The following is a 22,109-nucleotide window of genomic DNA, read 5'->3' on the forward strand; positions in this document are numbered from 1 at the left end:
CGAATGCCATATCTAATGAATAGAAAAGGAAGATGCACATATCTGAATGACTGTCTAAAAATTATGAACTGAAGGAAATAATTTTTAGGCAGTTCTTTTTATATACTTACCGCATATGCGGTCTTTTTTTAATTGTATCCATGTCATCAACTCTATGCTGCGCAAAAAAAAAAATTGTAACATTTCATGGTGTTTTACACTACTTTACTCAAGATCAGTGTTGTTAGCGCCAATCCCCCATCCCCATGGCAATTTTGTTGGAGCAGGGAGAAATGCGAAAAGTTGCACATTTTAGGCAAAATTTTGCACGTTTCAAAGCTTTCAAACCAGAATTCTCACGTGAAAGCTTTGATGAATAGGGCCCTTTACGTTGTCCACATTGTCTTTACCTTCAAACTCTCTCTTTTGCCCCCCCGATATCAGGCCTTCTTTGCCATCTATACGCACACGCTCTTTTTCTGAATTATGGTGTTCTTGCTATCAAGGTAGGTTCACATGACCATAATTTAAAAAAAAAAATAATAAATTGTACAGAGTTTTATCCAGAAAAGGGACATTTTATTTTTCTCACTGGTCATCTGTATACAATCCACTTTTTTTTTTCCGGAAGCAGCTAATAATCATTTACAAAACCAATTATAGCTTCCTATGTTACAGAATTGCAATGTATCCGTGAAATTCGAATGTTATACTGTGGCATTTGATTTTTTTTCTCGTACCCGTACTGTTTATTGCATTCTCATGCTATATTTGGTAAATTATATTATTTATCGTGTGCCGAGTCGCGGTACATTCTATGATTGTGCATGATGACTGATTAATAAAGCCATGGGCATGAGAAAAAAAAAATCCTTATCTTTTGCTGGCACCTTGTGGTTGTTTTGGTGCAACACATGGAGTGAAATTCCCCCTTTTCTCCACTGCTATGGAGCCTAAGGGGTGACGTTTCTCCAGTGCTAAAACTTTTACTCCTCACCTGTACAGATTCCTAGGTTTCTGTTCTCAAGAAAAGTTTAGGGAAAAGGATGAACCTCGTTTGAAAGTTATACTCTCTTACTAGATGGTAACGATTTAACATACGGTAGGCCAGGTTGACAACTTTTTTTTTTTTCCTCTGGATAACTTTAAAAAAGAAAAAACTCAGGCAGACAACTTTTTTTTTTTTTACAGACACATTAGAAAACCTTAATAAACCATCAAGATTATAAGCGATTCATGTCTACAGCTCTTAATTCTGGTATGAATATATCAACTACATTCACTATTAAGTGTAAAATGATGATTATTATGATTGTAATTAGGTATATGACTTTTTCCAGCTTCAGAAAAATCATGGACACAACAAAAAAATTTTAACGGTTGGGTTAAAAAAAAAAGGTGCCCTGTCGTTATAGACTATGCAGGAGTTTCTGGATGGCTGTCAACCCTTCTAACAAGACTGCATGATGAAAAGTTATATGTCAATCGCTCCCACCATCTAGAGAAGTAGTGTGTCTTATAGACACTGCTCTATTTTTCAGCCATGGGCTTGATGTCATCTGGCAATACAAAGGTGACATAACCCCACCGCTATGAACCCCACTTTCCACCATTACAGCGCAAGAGGGAAGAGCTGGGCAAAAGCGCTAGAATTTTTCTGGGTAGGTGCAGGCTGCTATTTTTAGGTTGGGGGTGTTATAGCAGGATCCATTTTATCTTGCTTGCCTCCATTTTGTGTAAGTGTTACTAAAGATCAGATAAACAAGTTGTTATTCACTATTCTTCATACCGCTGATATTGCTGTTATTGAACTAATTGTAGCAGTTCATGGAGGATGAAATGTCCTTGTAGATAACGAATAATGTTTTGTATAGAAAAATATGTTTGCGAAACCATAGGGAGGCAAGGGAGTAAACTCCCTAACGCTTAGCCCATATATGGAGAATCCGCCTCTGACATAAGAATGCATAATAAGTGTGTCTAAGCTTAATAAACTAGAGATACTTCAGATACAGTGGGGCAAAAAAGTATTTAGTCAGTCAGCAATAGTGCAAGTTCCACCACTTAAAAAGATGAGAGGCGTCTGTAATTTACATCATAGGTAGACCTCAACTATGGGAGACAAAAAAATCCAGAAAATCCCATTGTCTGTTATTTTAAAAATTTATTTGCATATTATGGTGGAAAATAAGTATTTGGTCAGAAACAAAATTTCATCTCAATACTTTGTAATATATCCTTTGTTGGCAATGACAGAGGTCAAACGTTTTCTGTAAGTCTTCACAAGGTTGCCACACACTGTTGTTGGTATGTTGGCCCATTCCTCCATGCAGATCTCCTCTAGAGCAGTGATGTTTTTGGCTTTTCGCTTGGCAACACGGACTTTCAACTCCCTCCAAAGGTTTTCTATAGGGTTGAGATCTGGAGACTGGCTAGGCCACTCCAGGACCTTGAAATGCTTCTTACGAAGCCACTCCTTCGTTGCCCTGGCGGTGTGCTTTGGATCATTGTCATGTTGAAAGACCCAGCCACGTTTCATCTTCAATGCCCTTGCTGATGGAAGGAGATTTGCACTCAAAATCTCACGATACATGGCCCCATTCATTCTTTCATGTACCCGGATCAGTCATCCTGGCCCCTTTGCAGAGAAACAGCCCCAAAGCATGATGTTTCCACCACCATGCTTTACAGTAGGTATGGCGTTTGATGGATGCAACTCAGTATTCTTTTTTCTCCAAACACGACAAGTTGTGTTTCTACCAATCAGTTCCAGTTTGGTTTCATCAGACCATAGTACATTCTCCCAAAACTCCTCTGGATCATCCAAATGCTCTCTAGCAAACTTCAGACGGGCCCGGACATGTACTGGCTTAAGCAGTGGGACACGTCTGGCACTGCAGGATCTGAGTCCATGGTGGTGTAGTGTGTTACTTATGGTAGGCCTTGTTACATTGGTCCCAGCTCTCTGCAGTTCATTCACTAGGTCCCCCCGCGTGGTTCTGGGATTTTTGCTCACCGTTCTTGTGATCATTCTGACCCCACGGGGTGGGATTTTGCGTGGAGAGCCAGATCGAGCGAGATTATCAGTGGTCTTGTATGTCTTCCATTTTCTAATTATTGCTCCCACTGTTGATTTCTTCACTCCAAGCTGGTTGGCTATTGCAGATTCAGTCTTCCCAGCCTGGTGCAGGGCTACAATTTTGTTTCTGGTGTCCTTTGACAGCTCTTTGGTCTTCACCATAGTGGAGTTTGGAGTCAGACTGTTTGAGGGTGTGCACAGGTGTCTTTTTATACTGATAACAAGTTTAAACAGGTGCCATTACTACAGGTAATGAGTGGAGGAAACAGGAGACTCTTAAAGAAGAAGTTACAGGTCTGTGAGAGCCAGAAATCTTGATTGTTTGTTTCTGACCAAATACTTATTTTCCACCATAATATGCAAATAAATTGTTAAAAAAACAGACAATGTGATTTTCTGGATTTTTTTTTCTCAGTTTGTCTCCCATAGTTGAGGTCTACCTATGATGTAAATTACAGACGCCTCTCATCTTTTTAAGTGGTGGAACTTGCACTATTGCTGACTGACTAAATACTTTTTTGCCCCACTGTACATGCCCGGTGTACTGTGTCTTATCTCTTCGGTGCCGTGACATCATCTCTAAGGTAGACTCATCAGAGAGCAGGTCGAGACCTGTGACAACGGGGGGGGGGGGAGGAGGGGCAATATCCATGGCCCCTTAGCAGCCTACAAATACCAGCCCCCAGCTGTCGGCTTTAGATTGGCTGGTTATTAAAAAAGGGGGGCTAGCTGTTTTTTATTTAAGTAATTGTAGAAAAAAAAATTGGAGTAGGGACCCCTCTTTTCTTGATAACTAGCCTAGACGAATTGATAGCTGAGGTTTGCAGCCACCAGCTGTGAGCTTTGCCTGGCTGGTTATGAAAAATACAGGGAAACCTAAGCAGATTTTTATTTTAAATTCTTTACAGCGAGGACGCCTGCTGATAAGTACTCCCATAAACCGCCACCTGTTCTCACTGTTATTAGCAGCAGCAGGCATAGGCTGATGGTACCAGTAGTCCCATCAGCTGACACCAGTGACCAGAGGTAAACTTTTTACCTCCAGTCACAGCTGTGGGCTCACGCTCTTATTTGGCTCCTCCCACTTGCCCTGGTGCAAATGGGGTTCATATTTGTGGGATTGATGTCACCTTTGTATTGTCAGGTGACAGAAGAAAAATAAACCAGCTCACCCGTGATGCATAAACCAATCTTCGGGAGCACGGACCCGCTGTGTCCAAGCATATAAAGTCCAAAAAAGAAAAGAATGTCCAGCTTCACCGAATCCATAAAAAAGTTTTCTTTATTCACAAACTTTGAACATAGAGGATACAGACTTCAGCACGAGCCATATGGGTAAGAATCTCAACGCATTTCTGGAAACTAAGCTCCCTTAATCATGACATTCCAAAAGACACATGTGTCCCACTTAAATAGCCCTGAACCAGAAAACACACCAGTGGGGTAAATGATTAACATAACTAGTTTAAAAAGTGGGCGTAAGTTAAGCAGATATAAAAAAAATTCCATAACACGATAATCCATTTGAACAATATACATATACAACAAAACAAAAATATTGCCAATAATTGTACAGATTAAAAAGATTTATACAATGAAATCTATATAAAAAATAAAATATACACAGAAAAATTATGAATTGAACAATTATGCCTACAATTATTCATAACTAATTACTTTAAACATTAAACATTACAGCAACAAATATGAAACAGCTAAAAAAGGTTTATTGAAAGCTGGTACCAAAGGCAAAACCAAAATATTCATAGAAAAATATCGTCGCAGGCAAAAGACGCATCAAGTGTGCTTGTGGCACTAAAATGGCAAGCACTTATATGTTTTGCCATATGCCAAACTTATTAATGAACTAAATCAGTACAGAAGTTTATTTATTATCAGAAAAGGAGAAAGAGCCACAAACTATTTTGAGATACGATAGTATGCTTTGGGAACTGAAAACAGAAGAAAAACAAGAAATTACGGTATGTTAAGGTACCGTCACCCTCAGCGACGCTGCAGCGATATAGACAATGATCCGACCTAAACTAGATCGCTGGAGCGTCGCTGTTTAGATCGCTGTAGAGACGTCAAACACAGCAACTCCAGAACGATGCAGGAGCGATCCAGTGATGTAACGGCGACTCACTTATCGTTCTCGCTCCATGTAAAAACGTTGCTGGCATTGTGGCTTTTGATGTCAAACATGACGATACACGCCGATCTGGCGACGAAATAAAGTTCTGGACTTCTAGCTCCGACCAGCGATGGCACAGCGGGATCCAGATCGCTGCTGCGTGTCAAACAAAACAAGATCGCTATCCAGGACGCTGCACAGATTGTTGTCGTTCTTGTTGCAAAGTTGCTGAGTGTGACGGTACTTTAAGGTACCTTCACACATAACGATATCGTTAAGGATATCGTTGCAACGTCACGCTTTTTGTGACGTAGCAACGATCCCGCTAACGATCTCGTTAGGTGTGACAGCAACCAACGATCAGGCCCCTGCTGGGAGATCGTTGGTCGTGGGGAATGATCAGGACCTTTTTTGGTCGCTGATCACCCCACTGTCATCACTAGATCGGCGTGTGTGACGTCGATCTAGCGATTAGTTCACCTGTAACCAGGGTGAATATCGGGTTACAGTCCGAGATGCTGCGTAGACTGTCGGGAGTCCTTGGAATGTTTGGTCCTTCCGTCTCCTAGCCTTCGGTCATTGCCTCTTGGAAGATTCCACCATAATCACCAGCCACATCCCATACAGGAACTTTACCTTGGGCCAATATTTAAGGTAAAGAGTCCGTGTATACAAGCTAAACAAGATGTGCAGGTAGGAGCCCAGTCCGGTCAGTATATGCCACCAGGCATGAAACTGCGTCACTGCCCCTAGGACAGGCGGCATCTTCTGTCTGACATCCCTCCAGGAATCGCAGAAAAGATTGTCCATGTTCCACAGCAAAAATCCAATTAAAAACACTCCTAATGAGGTGTAAGCCAGGCCCCTCAGCCACGGGTACACCCATGTAACTATATACACAGACCGGAGGACAAGGAAGCCCACGAGCACTCCGTACATCACCTGATGGAACACTGGCTCCTTCCATTGTAAGTAAACCGTAGTTACTATTACACTGAAAAGCATTAAGAGGACGAGCAGCAAATAATTATATGAGTTTCTGAACTTGAAACATTCATATAGACAGTAGACGAACACGCTGCAGCTGTAGATCATGGGCAGCTCATCCAGGAGCTGCATCTCGTACTGCAGCGTCATGTGGAAGAACCAGGATCCCATCCCAACCGCTGCTAAACCCAGGAAGGCCATCAGGTATCTGGTCTCCAACTTGTCATTAACCGTCTGTATAGCTCCGCAGATGGGAGGGAGGATCATGATCAGGTTGCTCACCGTGTTCCAGAACTCGGCGATGTAGTAGGACACTGCGTAGTTCTCCTCGCACCAGTCCAGGGTGGAGGTCGGCGGCCCCCAGTAGCCGGGCCTGTCCAGCGCCGGAGCCATGCTGAGCCCTGCTGCTGCCAGTCACCACAGGAAGGCGCATAGTAACCCAATATTTACCCTGGTTACCATTGTAAAAGTAAAAAAAAAACAAAAAAACCACTACATACTCGCATTCCGATGTCTGTCACGTCCCCCGGCGTCCACAGGGTTTAAACTGCTTTCGGCAGGAGCGCTGCTAATGCACGCACTCCAGCCGAGAGCTTCCCTGCACTGACTGTCAGTGCCGGCCGTAAAGCAGAGCAGAACGGTAACGTCACCGCTGTTACTGCCGGGCGGCGCTGACACAGTGCAGGGAAGCTTCTCGGCAGCAGCGCGTGCATTAGCAGGGCTCCTGTCGAAAGCAGTTTTAACCCTGTGGACGCCGGCGGGGGACGTGACAGACATCAGAATGTGAGTATGTAGTGTTTTTTTTTTGTTTACTTTTTCAATGGTAACCAGGGTAAATATCGGGTTACTAAGCGCGGCCCTGCACTTAGTAACCCGATGTTTACCCTGGTTACCCGGGTGCTGCAGGGGGACTTCAGCATCGTTGAAGACAGTTTCAACGATGCCGAAGTCTTTCCCCTGATCGCTGGTCGCTGGAGAGAGCTGTCTGTGTGACAGCTCCCCAGCGACCACACAACGATTTACCAACAATCACGGTCAGGTCGTATCGCTGGTCGTGATCGTTGGTAAATCGTTTAGTGTAACGGTACCTTTAAGGCTGCATGATGTTATCAGATCATTGCGGGCAGGGATTAGCACAGAGACTCTATCCAAACAAAATTAATTAGTGCACATAACAGTACAAATAGTTGCTGAACAACAAAAGAAGGGAGAGATAAGAGCCTGAAAACTCCTGCTCCCAAGCATGAGAGGGGAATTGAAGAAACTTGTAATAAAAGTAAAAAAAACCTATTTAACCCATTGTTACATGTGTGGATACAATTGATAAGATAAAGCTGAAAGAATGAAACCAATAATGTGTAAATAAATGTGAGTATTTAACAAGAACAAAAAGTTCATTAATAATTAAAGCCGCAAAAGAGAAAACGCAGCATGTGTGGAGTTAATGCTACAATGTTGAGCACCCATAGTAAGTACTTATCAAGAATAAGAGGATCATGAATAATTAAACTGCAACAAAAAAAACGCGGCATGTATATGGTTAGTGCTACAATACTAAAGACCCGTAATAAGGAGGGCACAAAGGTTGCCAGTATAATATACAATATAATGTTGTGATTATAACACTCATAAAAATGAAGTGGTCTCATTCGAAACAAAATAAATTCCTACAACTAACTGAATGTGAGTGATGTGAGATGTGAAAACATGCGGCATGTGTATTATTAATGCTGCAATACTAAAAACCCATAGTGAAAAGGGCAAAAAATAATCAGAATATTATACAATATGATATTGTGATTTTAATACTCATAGGAATGAAACAATCTCATTCGAAACAACATAAAATAAATTCCTGCAACTAACTAACTCACATAATCTATTTTGTTCATGATAACTACAGAACCACCTTTATCAGAATTTTTGATTACAAGATTGTCATTTTTTAACCGTTCATAAGCAGTTTTCAAAATTTGGTGTTAAATTGGAGTTGGTTGGATGTTTTCTGAGTAGATTCTCAGACACTGATTTCAATTCCAATTCCACAGCATTTTGAAATGTATCCATGGCAGGTCTCCTGGATTGCACAGGATAGAAATGAGGATTTGTTATATGTAAATGAGAGTTCAGTGGAACGCAATCCTGATTCTCAGAATCAAGGTCTTGCAAACATGTGAGCAATAGTTGTTCAGTAAAGCTGAGTGATTTAAATTGATTAGCTGGTATAACACTATCCTCACTAGTGAGGTTAATTTCTTCCTCAAAGTGTAATTCAAGTGTGATATTTCTAATAAATTTATTAACATCACAGATAGTGGAGAACAAATCAAAATTACAACTAGGAACAAAATTAAGTCTGTGCGAAAGCAAAGCCTGTTGATTCGAGGCGAGTGGAAAAGAGGACAAGCTAATGACGTCAAAGTTACCCAATGTGGAGTCCTCAGGTGGTATCTCTGTGTTCCTTTGTTTAGATTGGTGCTTCCTCCCTTTTCTTCGTATTTTCTTTTTTTAGTTTCAATAACTTTTTATTTTCAAAAACATAGCAATTGAACAACAGATTCCCTTAAAAGGGAGTTCAATAAGCTTAAATCTAAACAAAGAGGAAAAACCATACATATATTAACTCAAATTCGAAAATACAGATATGACGAGACAAGAACATGGGGGGACATAAAAGAGGGAAAATGGGGAAGGAAATGAGATTCTGCACTTTACTTTATGGTAAGCTGCAGTACATTTACAAGTCAGGATTATACTTTGCTCCGTTTTATGAGTTCCGCCTCCCACCTCCCCGCACCCCACCCAACATAGGCTCAACCCCAGTGTCATCAGAATCTCTCACAGGATAATGAAGTCTCAAATAGATAAAGTCAAGGTTTGTTCAAGATTCAAGTTCGTGTTAAGATCCATCCACGGTTTCCAAATTTGGTAGAAGGCCTCCCACAAATCTTCCCTAGTCGCATGTATACGTTCATATAAGAGGATTGTATTCATTTTATCTCTAACTGATTGGACAGAGAGAAATGGCGACCTCCAGTTGGTAGCTATATGTAGCTTAGCGGCCATAAGCAGCTGGCCTATCAACCTGTGGAATTTGTTAGAAAAGCCTGGGTACTTGGCTCCCAAAAGGAATGTGGCCGGATCAAGTTGTATTGCCCCGCCATACATTTTTTCAATTATTAATCCTACTTCCCGCCACATAGTCGAGGCTATCGGACATTCCCACCAAATATGCTTCATATCTCCCACTGCGCCACATCCTCTAAAGCATTTATCTGAAATGTTGGGGTATATAGTGTGGAGTTTACTTGGGACTTGGTATGTTCTGTGTAGGACTTTAATGGATGTCTCTGCCAGGGAGGCTTGATGACTACCCCTGGAAACTGTGTCACAGCATCGCCTCCAATTTTCCAAAGTTAATTGAATACCCAGGTCTTCCTCCCACTGTTTCATATAATGTAATTTTTCGACTCCATGTGCCGCATTGAGAGATTTGTATAGCAGAGAAATAGTTCCCCTTCCCAGTGGGTCGTCCATACACCTCTGTTCAAAGCCAGTCGCATGAAAAGGGATTTTATGTTGTAGAAACTGTTCCGCAAAATGGAAAACCTGATAGATACGAAAGGTTTCGTTAATGGATGGATTGTATTTATGGAGGAATTCTTGTCTAGATAAAATTATATTAAAGGGTGAGCAGAGGTGTTTTAGAGTGGTAATTCCATTAACTTTCCACCAAGCAAAAGAACGTGGGACAAGTCCTGGTGGGAACATGGGGTTACAGAAGAGAGGGGTCAGTGGGGAGGACTTAGATTGGAGATCAAATTTAAACCTTTCCTTCCTCCAAAGGATCAGGGAATGTGCTGTGAAAGGTGCTGTAATGTGTAAGCCTTTTGGTAGTTTTTGTGTGGACCACATAAGGCCAGGCAAGGAAAACGGAAGTAAGAAGGACGATTCCAGGCCAACCCATCTCGGAGCATGGTTGGCAGCGCAGGCATTAGTCAATTGGGCCAACTGAGCCGACTTGTAATACAGTGTGAAGTTGGGCATGGAAAGCCCCCCTAACCTTCTGTGTATGAACATTGTTTTTTGACGGATTCTGGGTTTTTTCCCTGCCAAATAAATTTTTAAATCATAGAGTGAATCTCGTGTAAAGTCCTATGGGGCAACGGAATGGGGAGAGAGCGGAATAAGTACAGAAATCTGGGCAGGGAGACCATTTTAATTGCATGCAATCTGCCCAACCAGGTCAACTTCATGGCAGACCATCTAGTTAAGTCAGTTCGGAGGTTTTTTATTAACGGGAGATAGTTCCACTTGAATAAGGTCGACTTATGAGAGGTGAGATTGACTCCGAGATAAGTTATATAATGTTCATTTTTTGTAAATTTAAACTGGGAAATAATATTTGTTTGCATGTCCTTAGTGGTGTTAAGGAATAGAGCTTCGGATTTGTCGACATTAATTTTGAGTTCTGAGATCGACTCAAATCTACGTAGGACTGAAAACAAATTTGGGAGAGTGGTAAGTGGACTGGACAAAGTCAGCAATAAATCATCCGCAAATAAGCTTGCCTTATATTGTGCGCCAAGTCCTACAGGCCCAAGTATGTTCGGGTTAAGCCTTATTGCCTCAGCTAGTGGCTCCATGGCCATGGCAAACAGGGCTGGAGAAAGTGGGCAGCCCTGCCTCGTCCCCCTTTGTATGTTGATAGGAGTAGGCCTGGTTGACGGGAGTTTCAAATAAGCTGTAGGGCTGTCATACAGTAGTTGGAGGCATGAAATAAGGGTGCGAGGGATGCCAAATCTGGATAGAACTTCAAATAGGTAGGACCATGAGACCGAGTCGAAAGCTTTCTCTATGTCTAAAGCTAATAGTAGCAGGGGTTGTTTGTGGAAGTTTGCTGAATGTATAATATTTAGATTTCTCCTAATATTGTCGGGGCCTTGTCTATTAGGTATGAACCCCACTTGGTCACGGTGAATAAGGGTAGGTAATAATTTGTTGAGTCTAGTAGTAATGATGGATGTAAAAAGTTTGAGGTCAACATTTAACAACGATATAGGTCTATAATTCTTGGGAAGGAGATGGTCCTTCTTTGGTTTTGGGATTACCGTCACATGGGCAATATAGAATTCAGGGGGCATCTGGGTGCCATTTAGTAGAGCATTACAGTAATTTTTAATGTGTGGTGTGAGGATGTTTGTAAATTTCTTGTAATATAGTGCCGTGAGGCAATCGGGTCCAGGGGCTTTGTTTTTCTTTAGGTTTTTAATTACTGCAGAGATTTCGTCTTCAGATATTGGCGTATGGAGTTGATCTACAGTGGAGTTGGGGATTTTAGGTATTTTTAATTCATCTAGGAAAGAGGATAAAGATTGTGGCGAGGATATCTGTGGGGAGGTATATAGTTTCTGATAGTAGTCTCGGAATGTATCGTATACTATATCCGGGTGTGCGGAAATTCTGCCTTTGGTATCTTTGATGGAGGTGACATTATTTAAGAATTCTTTGCATCTGAGCCTACGTGCCAACATGCCAGATGGTTTATTTGCGTATTTATAAAAAGTTGACTTAGTCCATGTTAACGCTCTCTCTGTTTTATTTGTAAGAATAGTATCTAATTGTAGCTTAGTGTCTCTGATTTGCTTAATCAAAAAGAGGGAAGTGGTGGCTTGGTTAGCAAGTTCAAGTTTCATAAGTTTGGTCTCTAAGCGTGTTTGTAATTCAGATCTTTGTTTCTTTTTATTGGATGCAATTTTGATTAGTGAGCTGGTAATGAATTTTTTGTGTGCCATCCACACTAGTCCAGGGGAAGTGTCATCAGTGGAATTGGTCTGGAAGTACAGTCCCAACTCTTCTTTAATTTTTGAGAGAGCAGTGGGGTCAGTGAGTAAGGATTCGTTCAGTCTCCATTTGAATAATTTAGAGGTGGTGACGTTGAATTTAAATGTTGATAGGACAACATCGTGATCAGACCATGATGATGGAATATGACGAGAGAATAGGACCGATGGAATCGTTCTTGCTGTAGTTAGGTGTAGGTCTATTCGCGAATAGGACTGATGTACAGGTGAGAAGTATGTGTAACCCTTTACAGGACCATTTAATTCCCTCCACACATCGACCAGGCAGTTTTCTTTCATTAGATGTTGGATTTTCTTTTTGTCAGCCTTTGTTATGTCCGAGCGCTTCTGAGCACTGCTATCTAATTTAGGATTAATGGTAAAGTTAAAGTCGCCGCACCAGATAAGGTGGTCATACGTAAGATTGACTAGTTTTGATGTAATTAGCTGAAAGACCGACCTCTGGGAAGCTGCGGGTAAATAGCTATTAACAATGCAAATTGTCTGGTTTCGTGATGTTCCAAGAGTAATGAGAAATCTGCCCTCAAGGTCCGAATGTGTGCTGATGAGTTAAAATGGGAAGTTATTTCTAATGAAAGTGGCAACACCTCTCGTTTTTTTATCCCAGCTCGACATATAGTGTTGTAAATAATTGGCATCAAAATGTTTAGGGTGGGAAGAGGTGGAAAAATGGGTCTCCTGGAGACAGATAATGTCCGGTACGTGCTTCGAGTAATCAAGAAAGGTTTCTTACGTTTTATGGGCGAGTTGAATCCTCGGACATTATGAGAAATACCATTACACATTTTTCAGTGAATATTTACCGCTGAAGAATGAGGAGGCCCGAGCGGGGTCCAGATCTGTGTCCTCGATTAGCGGTTGTTGAGTTGACTGATAAGTGCAGTGATAATCTCTGTGGGAAAACAATAGGAAGGAAACAGACTGGGGGGAGACAAAGACAAACATAGCAATTAATATTAACAGACGGATATCAAATCCGAAAAATATGGCGATCTGGTTTACCATATTAGGTGGAGTACCAGGTGTCGCCAAGTTTAGGCAGCATGTTGTAGACCCGACATTTAGGCCCTTGATAGAAAGATAGGTGCAAAGGGGAGGAAAGAGAGAAAGAGTGAAGTGAAAAAAAAAAAAAAGGGGGGGGGGGAGGAGGAAGGAAGGGGGGGAGGAGGGGGAAGGAAAAAGGGGGGGAAGGAAGGGGGGAGGGGGGAATGGTGGGAGGGGAGGGAAGGTTGGAGGGAGGAAGGGAGAGGGGGGAAAGGTGGGGGAGGCGGGGAGGAAGGGAGAGGGGGGGAAGGGATAGGGAAGGAGGGAGGGGGGAGGGAGGGGGGAGGGAAGAAGGGAAGGGGGGAAGGGGAAAGGGGGGGGAAGGAGGAGGAAAAGGGGGGAAGGGGGGAACTGCGGAATGGGAATTGTTGGGGAGAGAAGGGAGAGCAGGGGGGAATCAGAGAGGGGTAGGGTAGGGAAGAAATAGGGTTGATTAAAGATGTAGGAATCTGATGGACCTCTTGCGTTAAAGCGAGAATAGTTTATCTATGTAAACGATCAGAACACAATGACTAATTCTGGAGGGCTGAAAGGAGAGACGGCAAGGAACTATCATCCCCTTCCCCCCAACTCCAGGAGCATTCAGGGTGAACAATAACAACCCACTTCGCCCCCCAGGAAACAAGGCAGATGATCTTGTAAGTTAGACACATCAAACGATCCGTGCGTTTTGGCTCCTCGTTCTGGGGGTGTTCTGCCATTCTTTTGATGGTCTTGATTTTCTCTGTGGCATGGCTGAAGTCTCTATGGAGATCGGGATCCCAGCTTTAATCATGGCCTGTTTTCCTTCTTCTAGTGTACGGCAGGTGTATAGTTGAGAGTTGTATGTAAAGATGAGGGCGAAGGGGAAGCTCCATCTGTACTTAATCTGTGCCGTCTGCAAAGCTGTTGTTACTGGTTTGAGGGATCTCCTCCTGGCGAGTGTGGTTGACGCGATATCCGCATAGATATGTACTGAAGATGGCAGTCCCGGCAGATCAGGATTATCTCGTGCAGCATTCAGGATTAGATCTCGTGCCTCCTCATAGTGTAGTTTTAGGATCACATCCTTGGGCACATCATTATTGCGCGGCCTGCCCAGGGCTCTATGGATTCTGGTGATATGCAGCATAGACTGTTCTGTGTCAGGGAGTAGCGCAGTGAAAAGAGCAGTAGCAGTGTCTTTGAGTGCTACAATATTTTCGGGGAGTCCCCTGATCCGCAGATTACCCCGACGTGATCTGTTCTCATAGTCTTCGCATCGGAGTTCTAGCTCTGCGACACGCTCTGCATGTAGTTTGAGGGTTTCACGATCTTCTTCTAAGGCGTCTGCAGTGGCATCCATCTTTTCTTCCAGGGCCACCGTACGCTGCATAATGTCCTGTATCTGGGAGGAGATCTTCTGCATAGCTGAGGTAAGTTCTGACCGGAAAGTCTCTTGTAAGGACTTGGTAAGAGCTGCTGTGGAGATTGTTGTCTCCATGTGGGGACCGGTCTCGTCCTGGTCTATAATATCTCCCGCGCTCCCTGCGGAGGCCGAGAGGGAAGAAGTCGTAGTAGCCATCTTGGAGGTGCCGCCGCTCTGAAAAAGATCCGCGATGTTACGGCCCGGTGGTTGTGCCGTGCCTCCCTTCTTAGGCATCGCCAGGAAGAGGGTCACCTGAGAGTGTAGTGAGTCCAATTGTGGTGCGTTTGGCATAGTTCAGGTGCTAATTAGGGCCTAAATAGCTAGGTCGGGTAGCGGAGATCAGCAAGACATGACTGTCACCGCCGAAGACCGCACATGCGCCTCTGAGAGGAGGATTTTTTAAGTAATCCTCATAATTTGCACGGAATTAGAGCTCAACATGGACACTAGGTGTCGCTATTGTATCAGTGAAGACGGTTGGTGACCAGCTGAGTCTTTTTTGTGTGTTATAGAATGTATCACCAGTTCTTAGATTGAGCACTAGGTGTCACTAAACGTCTGTCTTCTAGGGCACCCTCTTTATCCCACTGTATATGACACTTTAGTGGAATGCAGACAGAATTAGCCTAGCGTGCCAGAGTATACTTGTATAGCTCAATGCAGCTATGGAGCCTGCAGGCTCAGCAAAACAGTGCACTGTAAAGTCAGTAAATTGTTGCAATTATGACCCCAGGGGAGAGGAGGGTCAGGGAAGCAAGGCTGAGAACCAAAAGAGTCCAACATACAGAATATCTCTATTCAATGCACTCCCTTCCTCTCTGCAGCGTAATGTGAGACAACAGTAGACCCAGCGATAGGAGACAACAGAAACTCAGCAGGGTGAGTGTATTTTCTTTTTTTGAGGTACGGAGGACGCTTGTTCTTTTTGAAATACAAGTTTTGACGTTTGTGCTATTTCCGCATCTGAGTCCTCTGTAGCTCCAGCTGAAGTATCTAGCGCAGATGAGCTAAAGGTCACCTGTTTGAGTGAATAATGGGGATTAGAATGGTGTTTAGAACGTCTCAGTATGGATCTGGGGGATTTATTCACATTCTCCCATCTCCCCCACTCATAAACTTGATCCAGGGAATAGTCATTTAAATATCGTTCTAATTTGCGTTTTTTTTATATCCATTATTTTCATCTCCGCTTTATAGATTTTTTTTCTTCACTTTGAGCAAAAAATTTTTTTTAGATGTTCCTTAGACAATTTGCTGTTAATTTCTTTTTTTGAAACTTCAATATTATTTTTTAGTTCAGATAAAGCAATTTCCTCTTCCCGTATAATGAGAGAAATCAACTTCAGTGAGCAATCTGAGAGGATAAAATTCCATTTGCATTGATTTGAATGTGTCTACGTGTGTCAATGGCTCCGGTACGCGAGGAAATTGTCACCTCACGTACTGGAGTCACTGACGTGTGAAACCGGCCTTAAACACAGTAGAGTTAGAATCCATCGTGGATAATGAAAACAGCTTTGCAGCTTTGTCCTGTCTGCTTCCAGTGTCCATATTGGATAAAATATATATAGGCAGTGCTGAAGAAAGTATTAGTTTGTCCTCTTGATGAAGAGTGAAAATATTTTGCCATGGGGTGCACGGAAACACAAAAAAAACTTAGAAAGTTAGAAAGTCAGGTGACATCAAGCCCACAGGTTAGTAATGTAGAGGCGTCCCCATCCATTATTAATCTTACAGTTGTATTGTAAATAAAGACAGCAAGTATAAAGTCTTTTATTTGAAATAAAAAGATACATTTCCATTTTTATTTAACAAAAATCAGTTATTCTCACCTAACGTCCATACCATTAAAGGGAACCTGTCACCTGAATTTGGCGGGACTGGGTTTGGGTCATATGGGCAGAGTTTTCAGGTGTTTGATTCACCCTTTCCTTACCCGCCGGCTGCTTTCTGGCCGCAATATTGGATTGAAGTTCATTCTTTGTCCCCCGTAGTACACGCCTGCGCAAGGCAAGAAAATGTTTTCATCCTAGACTGCCAAGTTGTGACCGTCCAGGCTGGGAGCCACTGATGAATGAGCTGCTGCAAGCACAGCATCAGTGAGCAGTGGCAACTACACATCAATTTTACCGCTGGTCACTGAAGCCATGTTGCCAGCTGGGCTGAACTGCGATGACATCAGCACCATGATAAAGTCACAGAATTCACCACAGTTCAGCTTTGTGAGTTCATAGCAGATCAACAATTTTTTTTTTTTTCTCCAGTAAAATACAAACACACATACTCTCCAGTGCTGGTTTTCTGCACCTGCCTTTAGACATATACGTAATGAACAGGAAGTCAGAGCTGTTGATTACTTGTACGGCCACAGACAGATGTCGATGCCAGCACTGATCGGGCGCAGAGCTCACGTGACAAAAACCTCACGTGAGCCCCAGGAATGCAAGTACCGATACAGAATGAGAGTCCTGGGGGCAAGCATTCAGATTGAGAAGAAAGTTTCTCTCATAATGGACAAACTCTTTAAGGCCGGGCACACACAATCATTTAGGCATCTCTTCCACTCGACTGCCCCATTCATAGGAATGCTCGACCAAATACGCGTGTGTTATTTTTGTTTGTTTATGAAAGACGTGTCATCTGACTTCTGGTGGTGCATAATCTCAGATAAAAGGAACAGCTGTTGCCAAACCAATAGCTATTGGGGGAAGAGCAGGATCTGACCTGTTTGCCATCATTATACTGTCTGCTACTCCCACCAATATCAGTGGGTTCCATTTACTTTATTCTAATGTGTATGGAGACCTTTAGGCTACGTGCACACGTCCAGGTTTTTTCGCGGTAAAAACTCATTAAAAACGCATACATTATGCATCCTACCATTTAGAATGCATTCTGCATGTTTTGTGCACATGATGCGTTTTTTCCCGCGGGGAAAAAAAAAACGCATCGCGGTAAATAAAGCAGCATGTTCATTAATTTAGCGGATTCAGCATTTTTCCCCGCTATTCTATGCATTTGGGGAAAAACGCATAAAAACACACCAAAAACGCATGCGGATTTCTGTCAGAAATGTCCGGTTTTTGTCAGGAAAATTTCTGCAAGAAATCCTGACGTGTGCACATACCCCAAGTGTCTTGAACCTGTGGTGCATTTGCTGTTGAAAAACTGCAAGTCATACACTGAATTGGCACATGACTTTATCAGGTAAGTAATTACCGGTTGTCTCATTTTTTGCAATTCCTGCTGTGTCTTTTTTAAAGGGATTTTCTGAAAATAGAATCTGCTACATTTACAGAAACTGAATAGTAGCACTCTTAGGCTACTTTCACACTAGCGTCGGAATCTCCCCGTCGCAATGCGTCGGGGAGAGATTCCGACGCTAGCGTTTAGCGCATTGCACCACGGAGGCAGCGGATGCATTTCTCCGGCGCATCCGCTGCCCCATTGTAAGGTGCGGGGAGGTGGGGGCGGAGTTCCGGCTGCGCATGTGCGGTCGGAAAAAGCGGTCCGTCAGGAGCAAAAAACGTTACATGTAGCGTTTTTTTGCTCCCGACGGTCCGCAGAAGCCCGACGCATCCGTCGCTCGATGGATGCGACGTGTGGCAATCCGTCGCAAATGCGTCGTCAATACAAGTCTTTGGGGAAAAAAAAAAAAAAACGCATCCTGCAAGCACTTTTGCAGGATGCATTTTTTCTGCAAAACGACGCATTGTGACGGATTGCAGAAAACGCTAGTGTGAAAGTAGCCTTACTCAGACCCTCCATCTGCTCTACTAGCTAAACCCATTTATAAGAATTGAGAGGAGCTGGAAAACTAGAGAGTGCAAGATCAGTGGATCCATTACTAGAAAATAAAACAGCCTTTTTAACTAATCATAGATAATGCCCACTAGAAGTGCCCACAAATTAGCAGTGCAGTATATGCAAAACTAGATGTTTCCAGCCAACTAAAGCACGGCACGCTCATTGCTATCTAATTAACGCTGCTGGTGATTAAACTAAGGTAAATAATAACATTCCATAGCGCTTACGCAGGTGGTAAATAAACTTAAAATGAAGTTAATAATAAAAATCTGAATACTAATACATTTTATTCACAGTGTAAAATAAAAAAAACAAACTGGATTCAGTAAGATGTGCATTTTTTATTCATTCCAGCATCTAAACAAATTTAATGACGAAACATAAATTAAGTTAAAATTTCTCTGTAAACACAATTAAATGTATAGTCATTTTCAGTTCCTTGACTTCCACCAGGTACAATTTAATGTGTGGGGATGGGACTATGCCTATATCTCTAACACATTTCAACCATACTGGATCTAGCAGGATAGTCCCAAATTTGGGAAGCTGTATATTCTGACTCCAAGACACAGTTGAATAATGTGGTGGCGTAAAGTATAGTCAGCCCCCTACTACACCTGAGGAGAGACTGAAGGACATGCAGCGACCTTGAGGTCGTCTAAGGGGTACTTCTGTCTGTTTGTCTGTAACGGAAATCCCGGATCGCTGATTGGTCATGACCAATCAGCGTCAGGCACAGTCCGGCCACGAATTGGCCCCTCCCTACTTCCATTCAGTCAGTGCCCCCTCCACACTCTCCTCCAGTCAGCGTCCACATAGCGTTTTAGGACTGTTACACCGTGGCATAATGCAGTCCGTTAACGCTGACATTAACCATTAAGTGTGCCCAACTTTTTGCCTATGCAGCATCAATAGTGAAAACATACAATGTTAAAAAAAAAAAAAATTTATACTCACCTTCTGCGCCAGCCTTTCCCGGTCCTCACGACGCTCCGGTCCCAAGAATGCATTGCAGCAATGACCGGACATGACGTAGCGGTCTCACGAGACCGCAACATCACGTGTTATTGCCGCAAGGCGTTACTGGGAATGGAGCGTTGCGCAGAGCATCGGTAAAGGCCTGGCTCAAGGCCACTGGAAGGGGAGTATATAAGTTTTTTTTTTTTTTTTTTTTTTAACAGGGATATGGTGCCCACATTGCTATATACTATGTGGGCTGTGCTATATAGTACATGGGCTGTGCTATACTACATACATATTCTAGAATCTATACATATTCTACCATCTAGTCTGACATAATACAGGCAAGTGGGATCACACTGTGGGTGCATGATGTACTGTGGAACCTATGAAAGTGGCACTATATGTGGAAACACCAATGGGTTTCACTAGGAGTAACATTCCCATTTTGACACATTTGATGGACTCGGCAAGTTTAAAGAGGGGCTTTGGGCCACATTTTAGCAGTAACGTAAAGTTGGGAGGTATGACTTAAGGTACCGTCACACTTAGCGACGCTGCAGCGATACCGACAACGATCCGGATCGCTGCAGCGTCGCTGTTTGGTCGCTGGAGAGCTGTCACACAGACCGCTCTCCAGCGACCAACGATGCCAGTAACCAGGGTAAACATCGGGTAACTAAGCGCAGGGCCGCGCTTAGTAACCCGATGTTTACCCTGGTTACCATCCTAAAAGTAAAAAAAACAAACAGTACATACTTACCTACAGCCGTCTGTCCTCCAGCGCTGTGCTCTGCACTCCTCCTGTACTGTCTGTGTGAGCACAGCGGCCGGAAAGCAGAGCGGTGACGTCACCGCTCTGCTTTCCGGCTGACCGACGCTCACAGCCAGTACAGAGCACAGCGCTGGAGGACAGACAGCGGTAGGTAAGTATGTAGTGTTTGTTTTTTTTACTTTTAGGATGGTAACCAGGGTAAACATCGGGTTACTAAGCGCGGCCCTGCGCTTAGTTACCCGATGTTTACCCTGGTTACCAGTGAAGACATCGCTGAATCGGTGTCACACACGCCGATCCAGCGATGTCTGCGGGGAGTCCAGCGACCAAATAAAGTTCTGGACTTTCTTCCCCGACCAGCGACAGCACAGCAGGGGCCTGATCGCTGCTGCCTGTCACACTGGACGATATCGCTAGCGAGGACGCTGCAACGTCACGGATCGCTAGCGATATCGTCTAGTGTGACGGTACCTTAAAGCATCTTAAAAAAAAAAAAATTCTAAATAAAAAATTCAGGACCAACTTAGAGTAAAATAAAATATGTTCATTGATTAATTCTATAAACAAGGAACATTCAGGCAAATTCTTCAGCTGTAGCCCTCAGATTTATCTGAACCATGTATCAATACTTGGTATTGTCCTATACCCTGGGGCTTCCTTCAGCGCTTTACACACTTTACAGTATGCGGCTTCAAAAATATCTCTCACTCTTACAAGCTGAAAACTAGATCTCCAGTTAAAATACTGCTGGTATTTTTGATCATCCTTGGCCAGTGTTAAGAGGTAGTGGGCAAGTTCTTTCGCACTAGAAAAGTCGTCTACGTGTATAAAGGAGTCTGGTGGGATGAAACGTTCATAATTTTTACGCGGAGGACCCATTACAACAGGAACAGTTCCTATGAGGAATGAATTGGCCCAGAGTTTTTCCGTTATATAGTCTTCATGAATTGAATTCTCAAAAGCAAGGTAAAACTTATATTTGGCCAGATTTAGAAACTGCAGATGCCTAGGAAGAGGTAAATGATGTTTTCCATAGATATCTATTTGAATATGTTGTTTCAGCTCCAAATAATATGCATGTCTTTTGTGTTTCAAGTTCCAGTTACTTATTATCCAAGCAACCAACCCAATTTTCTTAGGAATTGTAAAACTCTGTTCTTCATCAAGCTTTGCTAGCCTCCCATATGGAATGAAGATGTCAGAATCCAGCCTGTAAGACATGGTCAAATTCATGATATTGTCCATCATCGATACGTTTCTAATATTCGATGGAGACTCCAAGCTAAACCAGACCCAATACTGATGGGGAGGCCTTGGCACCTGTGGTAACAAAGATTTGGACCCAGAGACATCTCTGTGGTGAAAAACAACTGCATTAGCCAGATAATATAGAGAGCGGTCTGCTGTAAACAAGCATCCAGATGAATCAATTGATGCCGGGCAATCATTAAGAGCAAAAGTGTGCCCTGAAGGCCATGTCCAAAGAAGAATAATCTGTGACGCCAGATTTGATGTCATCTGTTCTGGCAATGTTCTTGAGTTGACTTTTAATGAAGACCTTGAACAATTTGGCACAATTCCCTGCTTTGTTTGCAGGTAGTCTCATGCCAAAGTAAAGTGTAAGTAATAGAAATAGAAGAAAACTATGCAAGATGAGAATAATTGCACAAGTTTTTGATATAGGTCTTCGAAAAGCCATTTAAAAAAAAAAAAAAGCGGTGCCTCGGGAAGCGGCAATACACAGACGCGAAACGCACGTTGGGGTTAGGTACCAGGATCCTGGCAGGACACCTCGATACACATGGGTAACTAGTTCTTTTATCTTTTTCACATATGTTGGTCTGCATATTCGTGGTGTATGGCAACATTATCAGCATAATTTGTGCAAGTACGAGGCTATACTATGTGCTCTATGAGCCATGCATCAGACCCACTAGTATTCAGGTGTAGATAATGTGTACCTTATGTTAACACTTGATTTACCTGTGTCCTGTTCGGTTTTCCTGGATCATTGGTTGCATCTAAGGATTTAGTCACAGCGTAACTTTTTATGTACTGTTATTTACTATACAGGTTATGTATGTTTTAAGATG

General features: G+C 42.9%; 1 protein-coding gene and 1 pseudogene across 1 annotated transcript; both read right to left on the reverse strand.

Annotated features, from left to right (window-relative positions):
• Nucleotides 1-5,696: 5,696 nt before the first annotated feature.
• Nucleotides 5,697-6,597, reverse strand: LOC138648875 (alkaline ceramidase 3 pseudogene; annotated as a pseudogene).
• A 14,025-nt stretch (nt 6,598-20,622) lies between these two features.
• On the reverse strand, nt 20,623-21,599 carry LOC138648687 (3-galactosyl-N-acetylglucosaminide 4-alpha-L-fucosyltransferase FUT3-like). The gene has a single exon (XM_069738482.1). It carries the CDS (start codon nt 21,532-21,534, stop codon nt 20,623-20,625), a length of 912 nt encoding a protein of 303 aa, XP_069594583.1. The 5' UTR covers nt 21,535-21,599.
• Between the last annotated feature and the right edge of the window lie 510 nt (nt 21,600-22,109).

The sequence above is a fragment of the Ranitomeya imitator genome, chromosome 9 (assembly GCF_032444005.1).
Source record: "Ranitomeya imitator isolate aRanImi1 chromosome 9, aRanImi1.pri, whole genome shotgun sequence".
Classification (NCBI taxonomy): domain Eukaryota; kingdom Metazoa; phylum Chordata; class Amphibia; order Anura; family Dendrobatidae; genus Ranitomeya; species Ranitomeya imitator.

What these genes read in the sequence shown, in the direction of transcription:
- LOC138648687 (XM_069738482.1), bottom strand. Translation starts at nt 21,534, where the DNA reads ATGACATCAAATCTGGCGTCACAGATTATTCTTCTTTGGACATGGCCT.